This window comes from Trifolium pratense, linkage group LG6 (assembly GCF_020283565.1).
Source record: "Trifolium pratense cultivar HEN17-A07 linkage group LG6, ARS_RC_1.1, whole genome shotgun sequence".
Classification (NCBI taxonomy): domain Eukaryota; kingdom Viridiplantae; phylum Streptophyta; class Magnoliopsida; order Fabales; family Fabaceae; genus Trifolium; species Trifolium pratense.
In genome coordinates this window covers 9,973,290-9,987,510 of record NC_060064.1, presented here as the reverse complement: position 1 = coordinate 9,987,510, position 14,221 = coordinate 9,973,290, and the positions used below count along the sequence as shown (strand labels likewise).

General features: G+C 40.0%; 4 protein-coding genes across 4 annotated transcripts; 2 read left to right on the top strand and 2 right to left on the bottom strand.

Annotated features, from left to right (window-relative positions):
- Positions 1-1,949: 1,949 nt before the first annotated feature.
- On the top strand, positions 1,950-5,578 carry LOC123891698 (PKS-NRPS hybrid synthetase cheA-like). Its single transcript, XM_045941603.1, has 3 exons — positions 1,950-2,106; positions 2,435-4,254; positions 4,358-5,578. Exons 1-3 carry the CDS (start codon positions 2,073-2,075, stop codon positions 5,390-5,392), a joined length of 2,889 nt encoding a protein of 962 aa, XP_045797559.1. The 5' UTR covers positions 1,950-2,072; the 3' UTR covers positions 5,393-5,578.
- A 1,448-nt stretch (positions 5,579-7,026) lies between these two features.
- On the top strand, positions 7,027-7,419 carry LOC123891697. The gene has a single exon (XM_045941602.1). The coding sequence runs from the start codon at positions 7,027-7,029 to the stop codon at positions 7,417-7,419; it is 393 nt and encodes a 130-aa protein (XP_045797558.1).
- Positions 7,420-8,073: 654 nt separating this feature from the next.
- Positions 8,074-9,513, bottom strand: LOC123891696 (protein MAINTENANCE OF MERISTEMS-like). Its single transcript, XM_045941601.1, has 2 exons — positions 8,959-9,513; positions 8,074-8,862 (listed from the first exon to the last, which is right to left on the bottom strand). The coding sequence occupies exons 1-2, from the start codon at positions 9,460-9,462 to the stop codon at positions 8,074-8,076; spliced, it is 1,293 nt and encodes a 430-aa protein (XP_045797557.1). The 5' UTR covers positions 9,463-9,513.
- Positions 9,514-11,241: 1,728 nt separating this feature from the next.
- On the bottom strand, positions 11,242-12,758 carry LOC123888646 (protein MAIN-LIKE 1-like). The gene is made up of 2 exons (XM_045937750.1): positions 12,286-12,758; positions 11,242-12,195 (listed from the first exon to the last, which is right to left on the bottom strand). The coding sequence occupies exons 1-2, from the start codon at positions 12,706-12,708 to the stop codon at positions 11,443-11,445; spliced, it is 1,176 nt and encodes a 391-aa protein (XP_045793706.1). The 5' UTR covers positions 12,709-12,758; the 3' UTR covers positions 11,242-11,442.
- Between the last annotated feature and the right edge of the window lie 1,463 nt (positions 12,759-14,221).

Genomic DNA, 14,221 nt, shown 5'->3' with positions numbered 1-14,221 from the left:
CCCGCCACCTAACTAATCAACCATCAATCCTCCGTTGTGGAGGAGTCAAGCGCCTGAAAACCAAAACGTGAAGATCTAACTATAGCACATAATGTAGCAGATGGCACACCAGTTAAGCGGTTATATTTCTCTTCCCCAACAAATTGTGAAGTAATTTGATATAATTCTCACTCCTGAAGCCGAGATGAATCAAACATATCAAAACAATCAATTGCAGGAAAAGCAATGGAAAATAATTCTCCACAACCAAGTTTGAATATTTTTCAATCCAGAATTTGGTACCATATTGATCACAAACAAACTCACGGTCACGGAGGATATTGGCAAGAAAATCATGGACAATGTCTAATTTATCAGGCATGAAGCTCAAATTTGAAAGGGAAGTTTCATTCTTGCAAGGTTTCATCAACCAGTTAGCATCAGGGATAACCAAAAGGTAAACTTCGGTTTGTAGAAACCGAAAAATACAAACTTCTATTTGTAAAAACTGAAAAACGTTGCAAGGGAAAAAACGTCAGTTAGGAATATAAAAGAAATGTGAGGGATCGGAAGATATATTTTCATAACCTTTTCACTTACTTTGGTACATACTTTTAATTTACTTTTACTACATGTTATTATTGTTATAAAACTGTCTAAATCAAGGTTGTCAGAACCGGACCGGTCATTGAACCGGCGAGCTCACCGGTTCAAGGTTCAATTGGTCGGACCGGGTTCAATCGGGGGTCGAACCATTTTTAATTAAATATATATTTTAATTAATATATAAATAAATATATATATGAATAATTGCTCAATATTTCATAATTTCACACATTAAAAAGATAAAATATCACAAGTCAAAATAAAATAAAATTTATAATTCAAACCAAATGAAAAATAGATGAAAAACAAAAATCTTTCCTATTCCTACGACGTCGTTGTTTTGTTTCAGATTCTTTTAAAAAAAAAAATTAAAAGGACGTCGTTTTGCCCTTTTTTTTAAAAAAAAAAAACTGCAAAAACCGCTTGAACCGCCCGGCCGGTTCGCCGGTTCGGCCCCGGTTCATGCATTTTTTTGCCGGTCGGTTTCATATCCGTTTTTTGCTCAAAACCTAACCGTTTTCATGACCGGTTCACGGTCCGACCGTCCGGTCCGGTTTTGATAACCTTGGTTTAAATATCATTGTATAAAACATAATTAAATATTGAATTAAAAGGACGAGAGTTATATTAAAATAATTATATTTTTTGATTTTGTTCCGGCGGATTTTTTCGCCACAAATGATCAAAAGTTGCTGGAAATTTTTTCGTGGATTCAAGGCCATCGGTAAATTTGGCCTGTAATACAGAAAATTCTCGTTGTGATTATACAGAAAATTTGATCCGCATAATTTGAAGCATTTATATATTAAATTTGATATTATAACAATAAAAATTGAAAAAGAAAATGTTTTATTTTTGCAAAGGCAATAAAATGTATGCTATTGAATTGAAATGTTTTTTTGTTTTTTTTTGGTAAGATTGAATTGAAATGTTTTATAAGATATAAACTAAAATCAATTTTCGGATAAAAAGATTCAAATTTTCAAAAAACTAATATAAAAAGATTAGTATTTTGTAAAAAAACTAATATAAATTAGTCAAAAAAAAAAAACTAATATAAAAAATTTAGAGTAAAAAAAAAATATACAGTATATAAAAAAATTTGAAACGTGACACTGACAGACATTCAGCCTGATTCCAGGATCATGGTCTTAATTCATAGGCCCGAGGACACTAAATATAAGATGATGTTTTCTCTCCCGACCCCCCCATTTCTTTTATACCCCCCGAAAATCCCATTTTGCCCCTTGCGGTATAAAAAAATTTTGCCAAGAGACTTCGGTTTTTACGAACCGCAGGCCATGGACTTCGGTTTATATAAACCACTCGCTGAATTATTTCGGTTAATGTTAACCGAAGTGTTTCTATATATAAATACTGTGCTGTCAGTTCTTATTATTCACAAAACGAGAATTTGAAAAGCTTACGGAAAGAAGATCAATTTTTGACGCATTTGAGGCTTGAAATCGAGATTGAAGCATCATCTAATGGATTCAACACGCACCAAAGCACAAAACTCAGGTAACCACCGATTTAAATTCGTTTTTTCTTGCTATCATAGGCTCTGTTCTCGCAAGGTTTCTGACAGTAATCCTTCGGGGAATATAAACCGAAGTCCAGTTATGTGACCTTCGGTTTATACGAACCGAAATGTTGATCCTCTGCGTTAGGCTTAGGCTTGGCTTGACTTGACTTTATATTGACTTATAAACTGTACATCATATTGACTTGACTTTATTTTGGCTTCATATTGACTTCATAGTGTCCTATGTGTTTAATTAGTGTTGTAATAGGATTGTAAATATTATGTGTGGTTGATTGATTGTTTTTTCATTTGCGTATGCTGTAGTTACGGAAGGCGAAATTAACGAAGTTGTCGAAGTTAGGCGACCTGTTGTGCTTGGCCTTTTTGCAACGGGAATTGTTCCAGCTGGTAAACCAAGAAGTCCTCCTAATGTGCCGCAGCCGATAGAAATTGACACATCGTCTCATTTTGCGACTGATAGGGAAGAGAACGACAGAGATGAGTTGATCAAATGGGCTCGAAGCGTGTCGCAAAGTTTAAGGTTCGCAATTATAGTTAGGCGATCCGATTCGGGCGAGAAGAGAAAGGCTCAATTGGTGTTAGAGTGTGAACGTAGTGGGAAGTATGTTCCAGCCAAGAAGAAGTTGAAATCCGATACCTCCGGAACAAGAAAATGCGAATGTCCTTTCCGACTCCGTGGGTATTACAACAAGGCAACAAAACTATGGCGTTTGACTGTTGTCAACGATATGCATAACCACGAGTTGGACAAAGGGCTTGAAGGGCATCTCGTGGCGGGGCGTTTGAAACCGCAAGAGAAGGAATTTATGGACGAGATGACAAGGAATGCGGTCGCTCCAAAAAACATATTGTCCACATTAAAGGAGAGAGATCCGGAAAACAAGACCTCTGCAAAGCAAGTGTACAACGCTCGTCATAGGTACAGAGTTAAAATGAGGGCGTCCATGACTGAGATGCAACACTTATGTAAGAAGCTTGATGATAACAAGTACTACTACAAGTATCGGACGGTTGTTGAAGATGGAGTAGAACATCTTCAAGATATATTCTTTGCACATCCGAGGTCCATAACTTTATTGAACTCTTTTCATACTGTGCTGATGATGGACTCCACATACAAAACCAGCAAGTACAAAATGCCGCTGTTTGAGATAGTCGGATTCACTTCGACTGAGAAGACATTCAACGTTGCTTTTGCCTGGCTCAGTAACGAAAAGGAAGACAACTTTATATGGGCTCTGCAACAACTACGTTGTTTGTTAAGGCGTGAGACAAATTTGCCGAAGGTTATTTTGACGGATCGAGATTTAGCTTTGATGAATGCTATTCCGGCTGTGTTTCCAGAAGCGGCGGCGTTGGTTTGTCGGTTCCATGTTAAGAAGAATGTGAGGACCAAGGCAGCCGAGCTGGTCAAGGTGAGGGATGGGGAAAAGGTCAAGGCGGCGGACATGAGGGAAAGAGTCTGTTTGGCGTTCGAGGATGTGTTAGATTCGTCTACTGAGGCTGAGTATACTGAAAATGTTATGGCTTTTAGGAAGTTATGTGAGAGGTGGCCAAAATTTGTTCGGTACGTTGAAGAGACAATTTTGGACACCGACAAAGAGAAGCTCGTGAGTGCATGGGTGGACAAGTATATGCACATGGGCAACCATACGACAAATAGAGCCGAAAGCGCACACGGTGTTTTGAAAAGTTACTTGACCGACGGTCTCGGTGATTTGGTGAAGGGTTGGGAATCGATTCACAGAATGTTAGGCAATCAATTCACCCAAGTGCAAACTGAATTTGGCCAGAACATGTCTGTGTATGGACACACATACCGGAAGAAAACACTTTACTCGACTTTGATGTTTAAAGTCTCTAGACGTGCAATGAGATACATCCACACTGAATCAAAAAGAGTCGAGTTTACTGGTATGGATAGCATGAAGTGTGGTTGTCTGATGAGGACTAACTACGGGCTGCCATGTGCGTGTTTGATTGCCAAGAAACTGCACCACAATAGGCCTATTAGACTCGATGAGGTTTACAAACATTGGAAGATAATTTGTTTCCAAGATGAAGAAGTTGGTGGCGACGTCGAGGACGATTATGCGTGCACGGCAGAGTGGCAAGCAATTCAGGTGCGTGTTTATTAAAGGCATAATACACTTATTTTACGATTTTACGATCATTATGCGTTGGTTTTTAATTTTTAATGGCATATTTTTTTTTTGTTTGTTTTAGGAACGATTGAGGACAGCTGATGTAAGCATGAAAAATGAGATCCGAGATCAACTCCGCAAGATTGCGTATCCTACAACCACCGATGTGGAGCCTCCGACCACAAATGTAAAATCAAAAGGGGCTAAAAAGAAAAAGGTGGTCCGTGGAACAAGATCCACCAGCAGAGATAAGTCTCGATGGGAGCATGTTGAAGAATATTTCACGGAGACACAAGCGTCGCAATCGTCAAAGCCGTCTCCGTCAATTCCGTCCCACTCAAGGCCATCATCATCACAACCTACCGCATCAAACCCTATGCCTACGGTGTCTGAAGCTCCGCTCACTGTGTCTAACCCATTGCCACTAACCTCATCATCTCAAATTTTTGGAATTAACCACATGCCAAAATTCATGCATCCCTTCATTGAAGATATCATCAACGTGGACGGCGACGGCTATTGTGGTTACCGTGCCGTTGCATTGGCTCAGAGAGGCAACGAAGATGATTTTGAACTGATACGGTGCAACATGAGCAGGGAGTTGCGATTGAATAAGGATATGTATGTTGCTATATTTGGTTGCGAGGAGCGTTACCAATATATCTGTGATGCACTACTCCCACCCCCAAGGACGAGACAACGTACTAGTATTAGGAATAGTGTTGCACCGATGGATAAATGGTTCACGTTGCCGGATATGGGACATATCGTGGCCACCATATTGGATAGAGTAGTTGTTCAGCTCTCCATACTTCAAAACGGCCCTTGTGAAACTTTTTTCCCATTGCGTTCCATTCCGTCACCAAACCCGTCTTCAAGGGTTATTTGCCTTGGCGCGTTACCGGATCACTATGTTTTGGTAAAGCTTAAAGTTGGGTGTCCGATACCCAAATCAAACAAGTCGTGGAAGCAATATTGTGCTAAACAAAGTTTGGGTTGGGAAGATTCATTCATAGCTGCGCAACATAGGTTCGAGGAGATGATGAGCACCGAGAACGTTGTCCCCATCAAAATAGTTGGTGCAGGCAGTAGAGAAACTCCATTGGTGATTGACTGATCATTTGGCCTATTTTAATGTATTTTACGTTGTTATATATTTTGATGTAAAGAACATCCATTTTGTAATGATATGAATCGAGATGTAATGACATCCATTTTGTAATGAAATATATTGAAGTGATTTGGTGTTGTGTAATTGTTTGTGTCAATATAATGATATTGGTTGAAGTAATTTTGATGTTGTGTAATTGTATGAATAATTTTTCCAATATGAATGTGTCTGGATGAACAGCATTAACAATGGATTTCGCGTGGATGTCATTCCATGAAAGGTCGTGAGTTACAATATCATTGGTTGTCATGAAAATATATTTCGGTAACTAGATACCGAAATATACCCAGATTTCGGTAAATATATGCCGAACCAGCCTATTTCCAGTGAGCAACCGAAATTTTCGGTAGACTGGTACCGAAGTATGCTGTTCTTCCGGCAAATAGTTACCGTACTAAAAGTTCGGTAAATATCTGCCGAATCCTACAAATTCCAGTGAACCACTGAAATTTTCGGTAGCTTGCAACCGAAATAAGGGGGTATGACAGTCAACTTCGGTGAATATTAACCGAACTAATAAACTTCGGGGAATGCGAACCGAAATGTGTTTAAATTTTCAACTGTTTACTGGGGGTGTAAAAGAAAACTGGGGGGTAGAAAAGATGTAAGCATATGCCTAAAAACTTGTTAAAAATCATATAAATAACTTAATCGATACGAACCCGTCAAATAATTTATAGTTGAGATTACACCGACACTTTTTGTGGTCGAGATTGGACCGACAATTTTTATTTTTATTTTTTTTTGTGGTCAAAATTACACCGACATTTATTTGTGGTTAAAATTACACCGACGAAATTATGTGGCCGTAATTAGATTGAATGTAGTATAAAACCGCTGTATGTGTATAGTTGTGAAAAACACGTTTTCACAATTTCGCAAAATGAGTGCTTCAAATCGGTCTGTTAATAACAATAGGGCGACATCTCATGCATTTTCAGTTAAGTTTCGCGGTAACGACGAGTTGTTCTGCGTTGACCTGTCGAACAATTTGACGACTATTCAATCTCTTAAACGCCAGATCGAAGTCATGTATCGCTTCAAATACGGCAGACAAATCAAAATAGAAAAAATTGCGTATTACGAATCGACAATCGATCTGGCCAGCGATAATGTCGGTGGATATGATGAGCAACCGCGAAAATACGAGTGGAAGGAGTTGAAAAATGATGACGATGTGAACGACATGTTCAATGGGGTAGAAGTGGATCCGAAGTATCCACGTCTGTATGCTACCTTAGTAGTTACAAACTAAAATTTGGTTATTCGTGTTGTTGAATTCTCAGTTATGTTGTCGTTGCATTTTCGTTTACGTTATCGCTGATTTTTCAGTTATGTTGATGTTGACTTTTTAATTAATGAATGCTTTTATGTTGCACGTTTTTAATGCTCCATCTAAATTTTCTAAACGCTCGCCAAACGAATCAACACCCACCTACCGCATTTAAGCCCACCTAACTCCGTTAACTACCAAACCACCTCATTAACGCTCACCTACCGCCATAATGTGCACCAAACCCATCTTTAAATTCACGTATTTTGTTGAATTCAACACTCGACAGGAAAAAAATAACGGGAAAATGGATGTCTCACTCACACAACGAATGAGATCTACTCTTGCGGCAGTTTACTTCGGCGATGGAAAACCGCATTTGTTTCGAATCAATGACGGTGAAACATTCGAAGGTCTGAAACAGCAGCTGTACCAACTGAATCGCACCGTCAACAACCCGAACGACAATAGAACGGTATCAAATCTCCTGTATCGAAAGCCATCAATTGGTTCCGACGGACGCGTTGCTTTCACTCGTATGGCTGTTGAAAACAACGATGATGTTGAAACTATGTTTTCAATCTTCGAGCAGTACTCATCCACGGGGCCTATCGAGCTAGATGCGATACTGACAAGATCAGTTGAAGCCATCCTTGCTTGTCTTGTTGGGCCGGAAGACCCAAATAGACAAACTAAGTGATGCAACCGTGTTGTTATCGTTTTGTTTTTTAATTTGCCTAAGTGTGTTTTCCTTTTCATCTTTGTTGTGATTTTTAGTTTGCCTAAGTGTGTTTCATTTTCTTGAAGTTATAATTAATACTAGTCGGTGTAATCTCAAAGATTTCGGTGAGATTGAATACCAAATTTTATTTCGGTAAAAGCATACCAAATTGTTCCCAGAGTTCGGTATTTAGGTACCGGAATTTTGACTCGCTCACTGGAAATACGTAGTTTCGGCAAAACTTTACCGAACTCGGTAATTCGGTAAACTAAACCCGAATATTACTCATATTTCGGTAATATCCTCCCGAACGTTTCTCTGGCTCACTGTTTTAATATGTTTCGGCAAAGTTTTACCGAAATATATCTTTTCCCAACAAATGACTTTAAACTATGTATCACCCGTGGGATCATATCCACGCGAAATCACCTGTTCGGATATAATCGTGTTTCAAATGAAATTCATACATTCCAATCCAAATCCAATAAAAAAACAAATTAAATAGAAACCGCATTCAATATAAATCCATGTTCATACATCCCAAGCAAAACGAAATTATATGGACAAGTTGTTCCATTGTACACGGCAGGATTTAAAAATAAATAAAACATAGCGAAAACAAAAAATAAAAAACTACAAGCTGCTTGTTCCGGCATCTTCCGTTGTTGTCTTCTTCTTCTTCTTCCTCTTCTTTGTTCCTTCACCCGAGTCTCTTTTCCTCTTCCGTCGCACCAAATATGCATCTACAGGCTCCAAATCAGTGTAGGCTTTTTCAATAACCACCAAAGCATCGGCCAAATTGAGTTGACCATCGAGCGCTTTCCTCAAATCCGCTCGAACCTTCTTAGTCACTTCAGACACGTCGCATTCACCACTCACGTTGTCCTCCTCAAGGTTAGCATGTGTTGGTGGATCCGCTTCAACCGGTGGCAATATCTTCGGATGAGAAACACGGTATAACCATGGAATGTATCCGGGTACGGTATCAAATGCACGCACAACTTTTGGTCCTCGCATCTCCTCTGTCACATAGTTGGCAGTCAGGTAGGAAGCAAATGCATCAGCAATCGTAAACCGATTCATACCAGCCTTTGCAGATACATCAGGGTGCCTAGGGATAGACTGGACATGTCCAAATTGTCGGAGGACACGTTCTGGCAAGTGTGGATTGATAATAGCACTTCCACACATAATCCAACCAGTGTACCAACTGATATCTTGAAAGGGTCTGGTTTGCCGGTGCTCCTCATATGGGCAAAACATCACTTCATCCATGCGCATTGTATCCAATGCGGACCTATGCTGCCCTGGAAATTTTGGTCCTTTTAAAGGCAAAAATCTTGCCGTATAGGGATTGTCGTGGGTGTATCTCTCATCAACAAAACGTCCACCAAAAGTTTTGAAATGCGCCATAATCCAGGCCTATTGAAAACACATGATATGGGTAAGCAAAATATTTAATTATAACAACCGACATTCAGTTAAAAGGCAAAACGCATTTTGAGTTTGTATGTATACCTGAAATAGACAGTTATAACCACCATGATTTCCACATCTCGGGCGGCTTGCAGCATCCAAGTAGTTGTACAGATATGCCAGCCCAGAAGCACCCCAATTCCACGTGTTAACTAAACTGAGGTCTCGCAAGTAGGTAAGAAAAATGACGTCCACGTACTGCATACTTTTGTTGGTGAAAATGGTTGCACCGATCAAGTAGAGCAAATAGCATCTAATGGTGCATTCCCTGAGGAATTCCACATCTTCAGCAGGCTTCTTTAACCTTTCAGCTTTCAAGGCATCCTTCAAATTATCGAGATACAAATCCTTCAACGCCTTAAACCCTATATGTGCTCCTTTCATTTTTTGAAACTCTTTCTTGCACTTACTAATAGGGAAGTTCAGATACTCTACGCACATCTCTTCACCATCTTCCTTTGTACATGACGTTCCGTTGTGGTCGAGCATTTTTCCGGTAATCGGAATATGAAGCAATGAGGACACGTCGTCCAAGGTTATAGTCATCTCACCAATAGGAAGATGGAAAGTTCCGGTCTCAGGATGTCATCGCTCTGCAAATGCCGTCAACAGACCCCAATCGGTGTGATTGTAATTTGTCCGCCGCAGAGTTTCGAGTCCGGACGCATTAACGACATTCCAAAACCACGAGTACTCTTTCGGACATATCTTGAAATTGTTGATTTTTTTCCCGTTGTTCATTACCCTCAAATACCGAGATTGGAGCTGCAAAACATTACACTTCATTACACTTCATAACAATAAACATCGAAAATAAATAGTGTTATCTGAATCGTAACTTACCTCTCCTTTCCACAACGGGACAGCAACATGTTTTCCAAATCCCGGCAACAAAGACAAGTCAGACGGACCACCATCATAACATGTAACTGGTGGTGGTTTTACTCGTGGTGGGTTCCTTCCTTGTGTTACTCGCGTAACCTTTTTCCGTGGTTTTTTAGGTTCTGGTGGTGGTTGTTCAGCCTCCTCTTCCTCCTCCATTTCCTCTTCCGCTTCCTCATCAACTTCTTCTTCCCCATCATCATCCCCCTCTTCATCCGCTTCCTCGTCCGCTTCCTCCACTTCCTCATCCACTCCTTCCTCCCCTTCCTCCCCTTCCTCCCCTTCCTCTTCCCCTTCTTCAGAAATATTTTCTTCCACGTCTTCATTCTCCTCTTGCAATTCTGCATCCTCCGGTCGAGGCTCATCCATCGTGGTTGAAACTGCTTTCCCTTTAGCTCGACTTGGAATTTTATCTACATTGACCGCAGCCTGTCTACGTGCAGAGCTATGTGCTTTGCTTGCACCGCCACGTCTTGTTCGGCCAACTTTGTCGTCCGTCATGATTCCTACAAGAAAACAGTCACCATAAGTATCTACGAAATCAATATTCATCGGTTACTCATTCAAACAATTTTTATACATAAATCAATACTCATACAAGCATTTTGTCAAACACTTGGTGCACATAAACAAGAATACAAATCCAATTCATATGCCCTAAAATAAATTACCCTATACAAGTCCAATCATATACCCTAAATTAAAATACAACCCCAAATTTAGTGGAATCAAAACAATAATCACGAGCATTAACAAATCAAAATAAAAAAAATAAAAAAAAAAGCAAGAAAATGAGAGAGTTGAGTTTGAAAACTTACTTGTAGAGATGAGCTTGGTGATTATCAGGGAGAAATTGAATGTTTAGAAGAGAGAAATTGTCGTTCTACTGGTGAAACCTTAAATTTGCGATTGAAACCTCCAAAATCGCCCTAGCCTCTGTTGCAAACCGTTTTCGCGCAAATGGTGAACGTTTAAAGTTTTTCCTAATATATTAGTTAATTTCGGTACATGCGAACCGAACTATAGCGTTTTCGGCAGTTGTGTACCGAATCTCACCCAGATTTCGGTAAATAGTCCCCGGAATTTTCATTGGTTCACTGGACAGGACGTATTCGGCAGAAATATACCGAAAGTTATTTCGGTTACCAGGTACCGAAATTTACCCAGATATCGGTACGTGGATACCGAAATTTTGTTTCGTTCACTGGAATATGATCTATTCGGCAGAAATTTACCGAAATGTATATTCGGTTATCAGGTACCGAAAGTTACCCATATATCGGTACCTGGATACCGAAATTTTCTTTGGTTCACTGGAATTAGGTCTTTTCGGCATAAATCTCCCGAAATGTATATTCGGTTACCATATACCGAAGTCTACCCAGATATCCGTAACTGGATACCGAAATGAATTGCATAATTTCCTTTTTTTTTTTTGGGTCTTGCACGTTTATGTAACATCATAAACTATCATAACATAGCTGAGTATTAGACACATCACGTTAACGGAAATTTAAAAAAGGTAACGGGTAATTAAACGTAGTCAAATACACCAAATTGTTTGAATCAGACTACATCCAAATTCGACAAATTCAAATAATAAAATTACATTAAACAACAACTGAGTTACAATATTAGCTAAGCCTACTCTCGAGTGTTGTACCGTCTCCCTCTACCCCGCTTAAGTCGCCGACACGTCAAAACAGGGTTAAGCAAATTCAAAATCCTCCGCAAAGTACCATGAACAGGAGTTCCTTCCACCGCCTCACCTTCGCGAAGTGACCTCTCCACCTCATCCCTAACACCACGGCATACCTGAAGCATGTTAGGGTCATTCCTTGCTTCCGCGGCCTCTATCAACACCTCTAAGTTAGGTGGCCTTGGTGGTGACGCCGGAGCTTGTACGGGTCGCATAACTGGATGCGACACTTTGTAAAACCATGTCATGTATCCAGGTTCATGGTCCCATGCGCTAACCACAGCCTGACCCCTCATCTCTTCAGCAATCATCCTCAAATCCAACTCCTCCATAAAAACACGATCAATCTCACATAGGCTCATCCCCGGAGTCGCAGACAAATCCGGTTTTCTAGGAATGCCTTGGACATGTTTAAATTGTCTAAGCACGCGTTCAGGCAAATGCTTTGCTTTCAAATTACCACATCTCAACCATCCAGAAAACCAGCATGAATTTATCAAAGGGCGGACGTGTCGGTGATCATCATATGGACTGAATACGCAGTCGTACGTCTGAATATTATCCAAACTGTTTCTATAGCTACTTGGTTCCCTATGTCCAGCTCCGGGAACAAACTTTGCATTTCGAGGCATGCCCTCAGAATAGATAGGATCCTGCGCCCACACGCTAAGTCCCGGAAAATGAGAAATTATCCAGCCCTGAAAGCATGACAAACAAGTTTCATTATATTGACGGACATTACATATCATACATGTTGAATAATTTTCGTAAGCGCACGTTTATGTTACCTGAAGCAAAGACATGTACCCAGCCATCTGATTCACTGTCACCAAACACGCATCATCCAGATAATGTTGCAAATGAACCAGAGCAGCAGCACCCCAATTCCATTCACGGACAGCCGACAAATCCTGAAAATACTGCAGGTATACTACGTCCACGTAGTAACTGCTTTTGTTGCTAAATATGGTACAACAGACCAAAAATAGCAAGAAAGCCCGTATGGACCTGTCCCTATACAGCTTAATCTCATGCGCCGACTTACCTTCAGCAACAGCTTTATCAGCTAATCCATGGTTAACACTATAGATATCCTCCACGTCAGAATGCTTCAGATGGAGCCCGTTCATTTTGGCAAAATGACCCATAACAACATTCCGATCAACTCCTAGAAATGAATTAACCATGTCAGCCGCTTCATCCCTTGACATTTTGCCATGGTTCAGAAACTTTCCCTCGATCGGAATATGCAACAGACACTGGACATCATCCAATGTGATGGCCAGCTCACCCAATGGAATGTGGAATGAACTCGTCTCTGTATGCCATCTTTCAACAAATGCCCAAAGGAGCCCGTAGTCAAGCACGCTAAAATTAGTCCGGGTAAGCGGCTCCAAACCCGATGCTTCAACCACATCCCAAAACCATCTGTCCGTGCGGCGGGACGGTTTTTGTATATTAATAACTTTTTTTCCGCTGGCGATGCAACGTAAATTTACCGCTAAAATCTGAAAAATTCAAATAACACAAAAAATTATCGAGCTAACGTAATCACAACATTTTTAATAAAATAATCGTCATATTTTAAATTGGTTTACCTCTTTGTCATTTGGGTCTGCATACCATATCGGAATAGCCATATGCTTATCGTACTCCGTTAACAAGGACAAATCTGTCGGTCCTCCTCCAAAACCTACTTCATCATCATTACGTGAACACTTTGGTGGTTTTCGGCGTACTGGTTTGCGCCGTTGTTGTCGAGGTGGTTGTTGCGGTGGGTCTTGCGGTTCATCTTGCGGTGAGTGTTGCGGTGAGACTTGTGGTGAGACTTGTGGTGATCCAAGATCATCATAATCAAAACACGCATTTAAAAATTGGTCGGCATCAAATTCATCTTGAACCACCAATGATTGTCCTAGACGTGTCCGTCCACGTGTATGCGACCCACCCGCCTCGGCATCATGTGTACCTTGCCCCGGAGTTGGTCCTTTGCGACGACCTCGTTTGGACGGATGATTTGCAGCAAGCTCTCTACGAGCGGAAGCATGTGCATTGATTGCCTTTCCATGCCTACCCCTAGGTAGATTTTCTTCCATATCTATACATAGATAAATAAATTCACAGTCAATACAAACAATTAATCTATGATAAATTCATACTTATAATTCAATCGAACACATGATTCTTGCAACAATGGAAACATAATTCAAATGGAAACATGCATTCATATTCACTCGTACATTTTGACAAACACTTAGAGTACACTATAACTCAATTAGCTTCATATTCACATTTAACTCAATTAGCAACATTCATTCATGCTAGTATGTAACCAATCTAACAACTAACCAATAATCAACGATTCAAACAACATAATCAACAATTTAACTCAATAATCAGATATTGAAATTTTGGAATTTTTATAGGGAAGAACAAAAAATGAATTTGAAATGTCATGGTGATGAGGAATGCATAGAATGACAAATAAAGGAAAGAAACTTACTTGATGAAATGTGATTTGAAGTTGGATGTTGAAGTTGGCCGCAAATGTGTAGAAGAAAGGAAGAGAGGAGTTTTGTGGTTTGTTTTTCAAAATAAAACGAACTTACTGAAATTGTTCATATGTAAGACAACTTCGGTTAATATCAACCGAAGCAACCCTTCGGTTAATATCCACCGAAGCAACCCTGCATTCGGTTCGCAGTTACCGAACGATGTCAACAA

Excerpts from the sequence above, each read along its gene's own strand:
- LOC123891698 (XM_045941603.1), top strand. The coding sequence starts at position 2,073 with ATGGATTCAACACGCACCAAAGCACAAAACTCAG. Across the intron at positions 2,107-2,434 it reads CACCAAAGCACAAAACTCAG|TTACGGAAGGCGAAATTAAC; the intron begins GTAACCACCGAT and ends CGTATGCTGTAG. Across the intron at positions 4,255-4,357 it reads CAGAGTGGCAAGCAATTCAG|GAACGATTGAGGACAGCTGA; the intron begins GTGCGTGTTTAT and ends TGTTTGTTTTAG.
- LOC123891697 (XM_045941602.1), top strand. The coding sequence starts at position 7,027 with ATGGATGTCTCACTCACACAACGAATGAGATCTACTCTTGCGGCAGTT.
- LOC123891696 (XM_045941601.1), bottom strand. The coding sequence starts at position 9,462 with ATGACTATAACCTTGGACGACGTGTCCTCATTGCTTCATATTCCGATT. Across the intron at positions 8,863-8,958 it reads GTTATAACTGTCTATTTCAG|GCCTGGATTATGGCGCATTT; the intron begins GTATACATACAA and ends TGTTTTCAATAG.
- LOC123888646 (XM_045937750.1), bottom strand. The coding sequence starts at position 12,708 with ATGTCAAGGGATGAAGCGGCTGACATGGTTAATTCATTTCTAGGAGTT. Across the intron at positions 12,196-12,285 it reads GGTACATGTCTTTGCTTCAG|GGCTGGATAATTTCTCATTT; the intron begins GTAACATAAACG and ends TCATGCTTTCAG.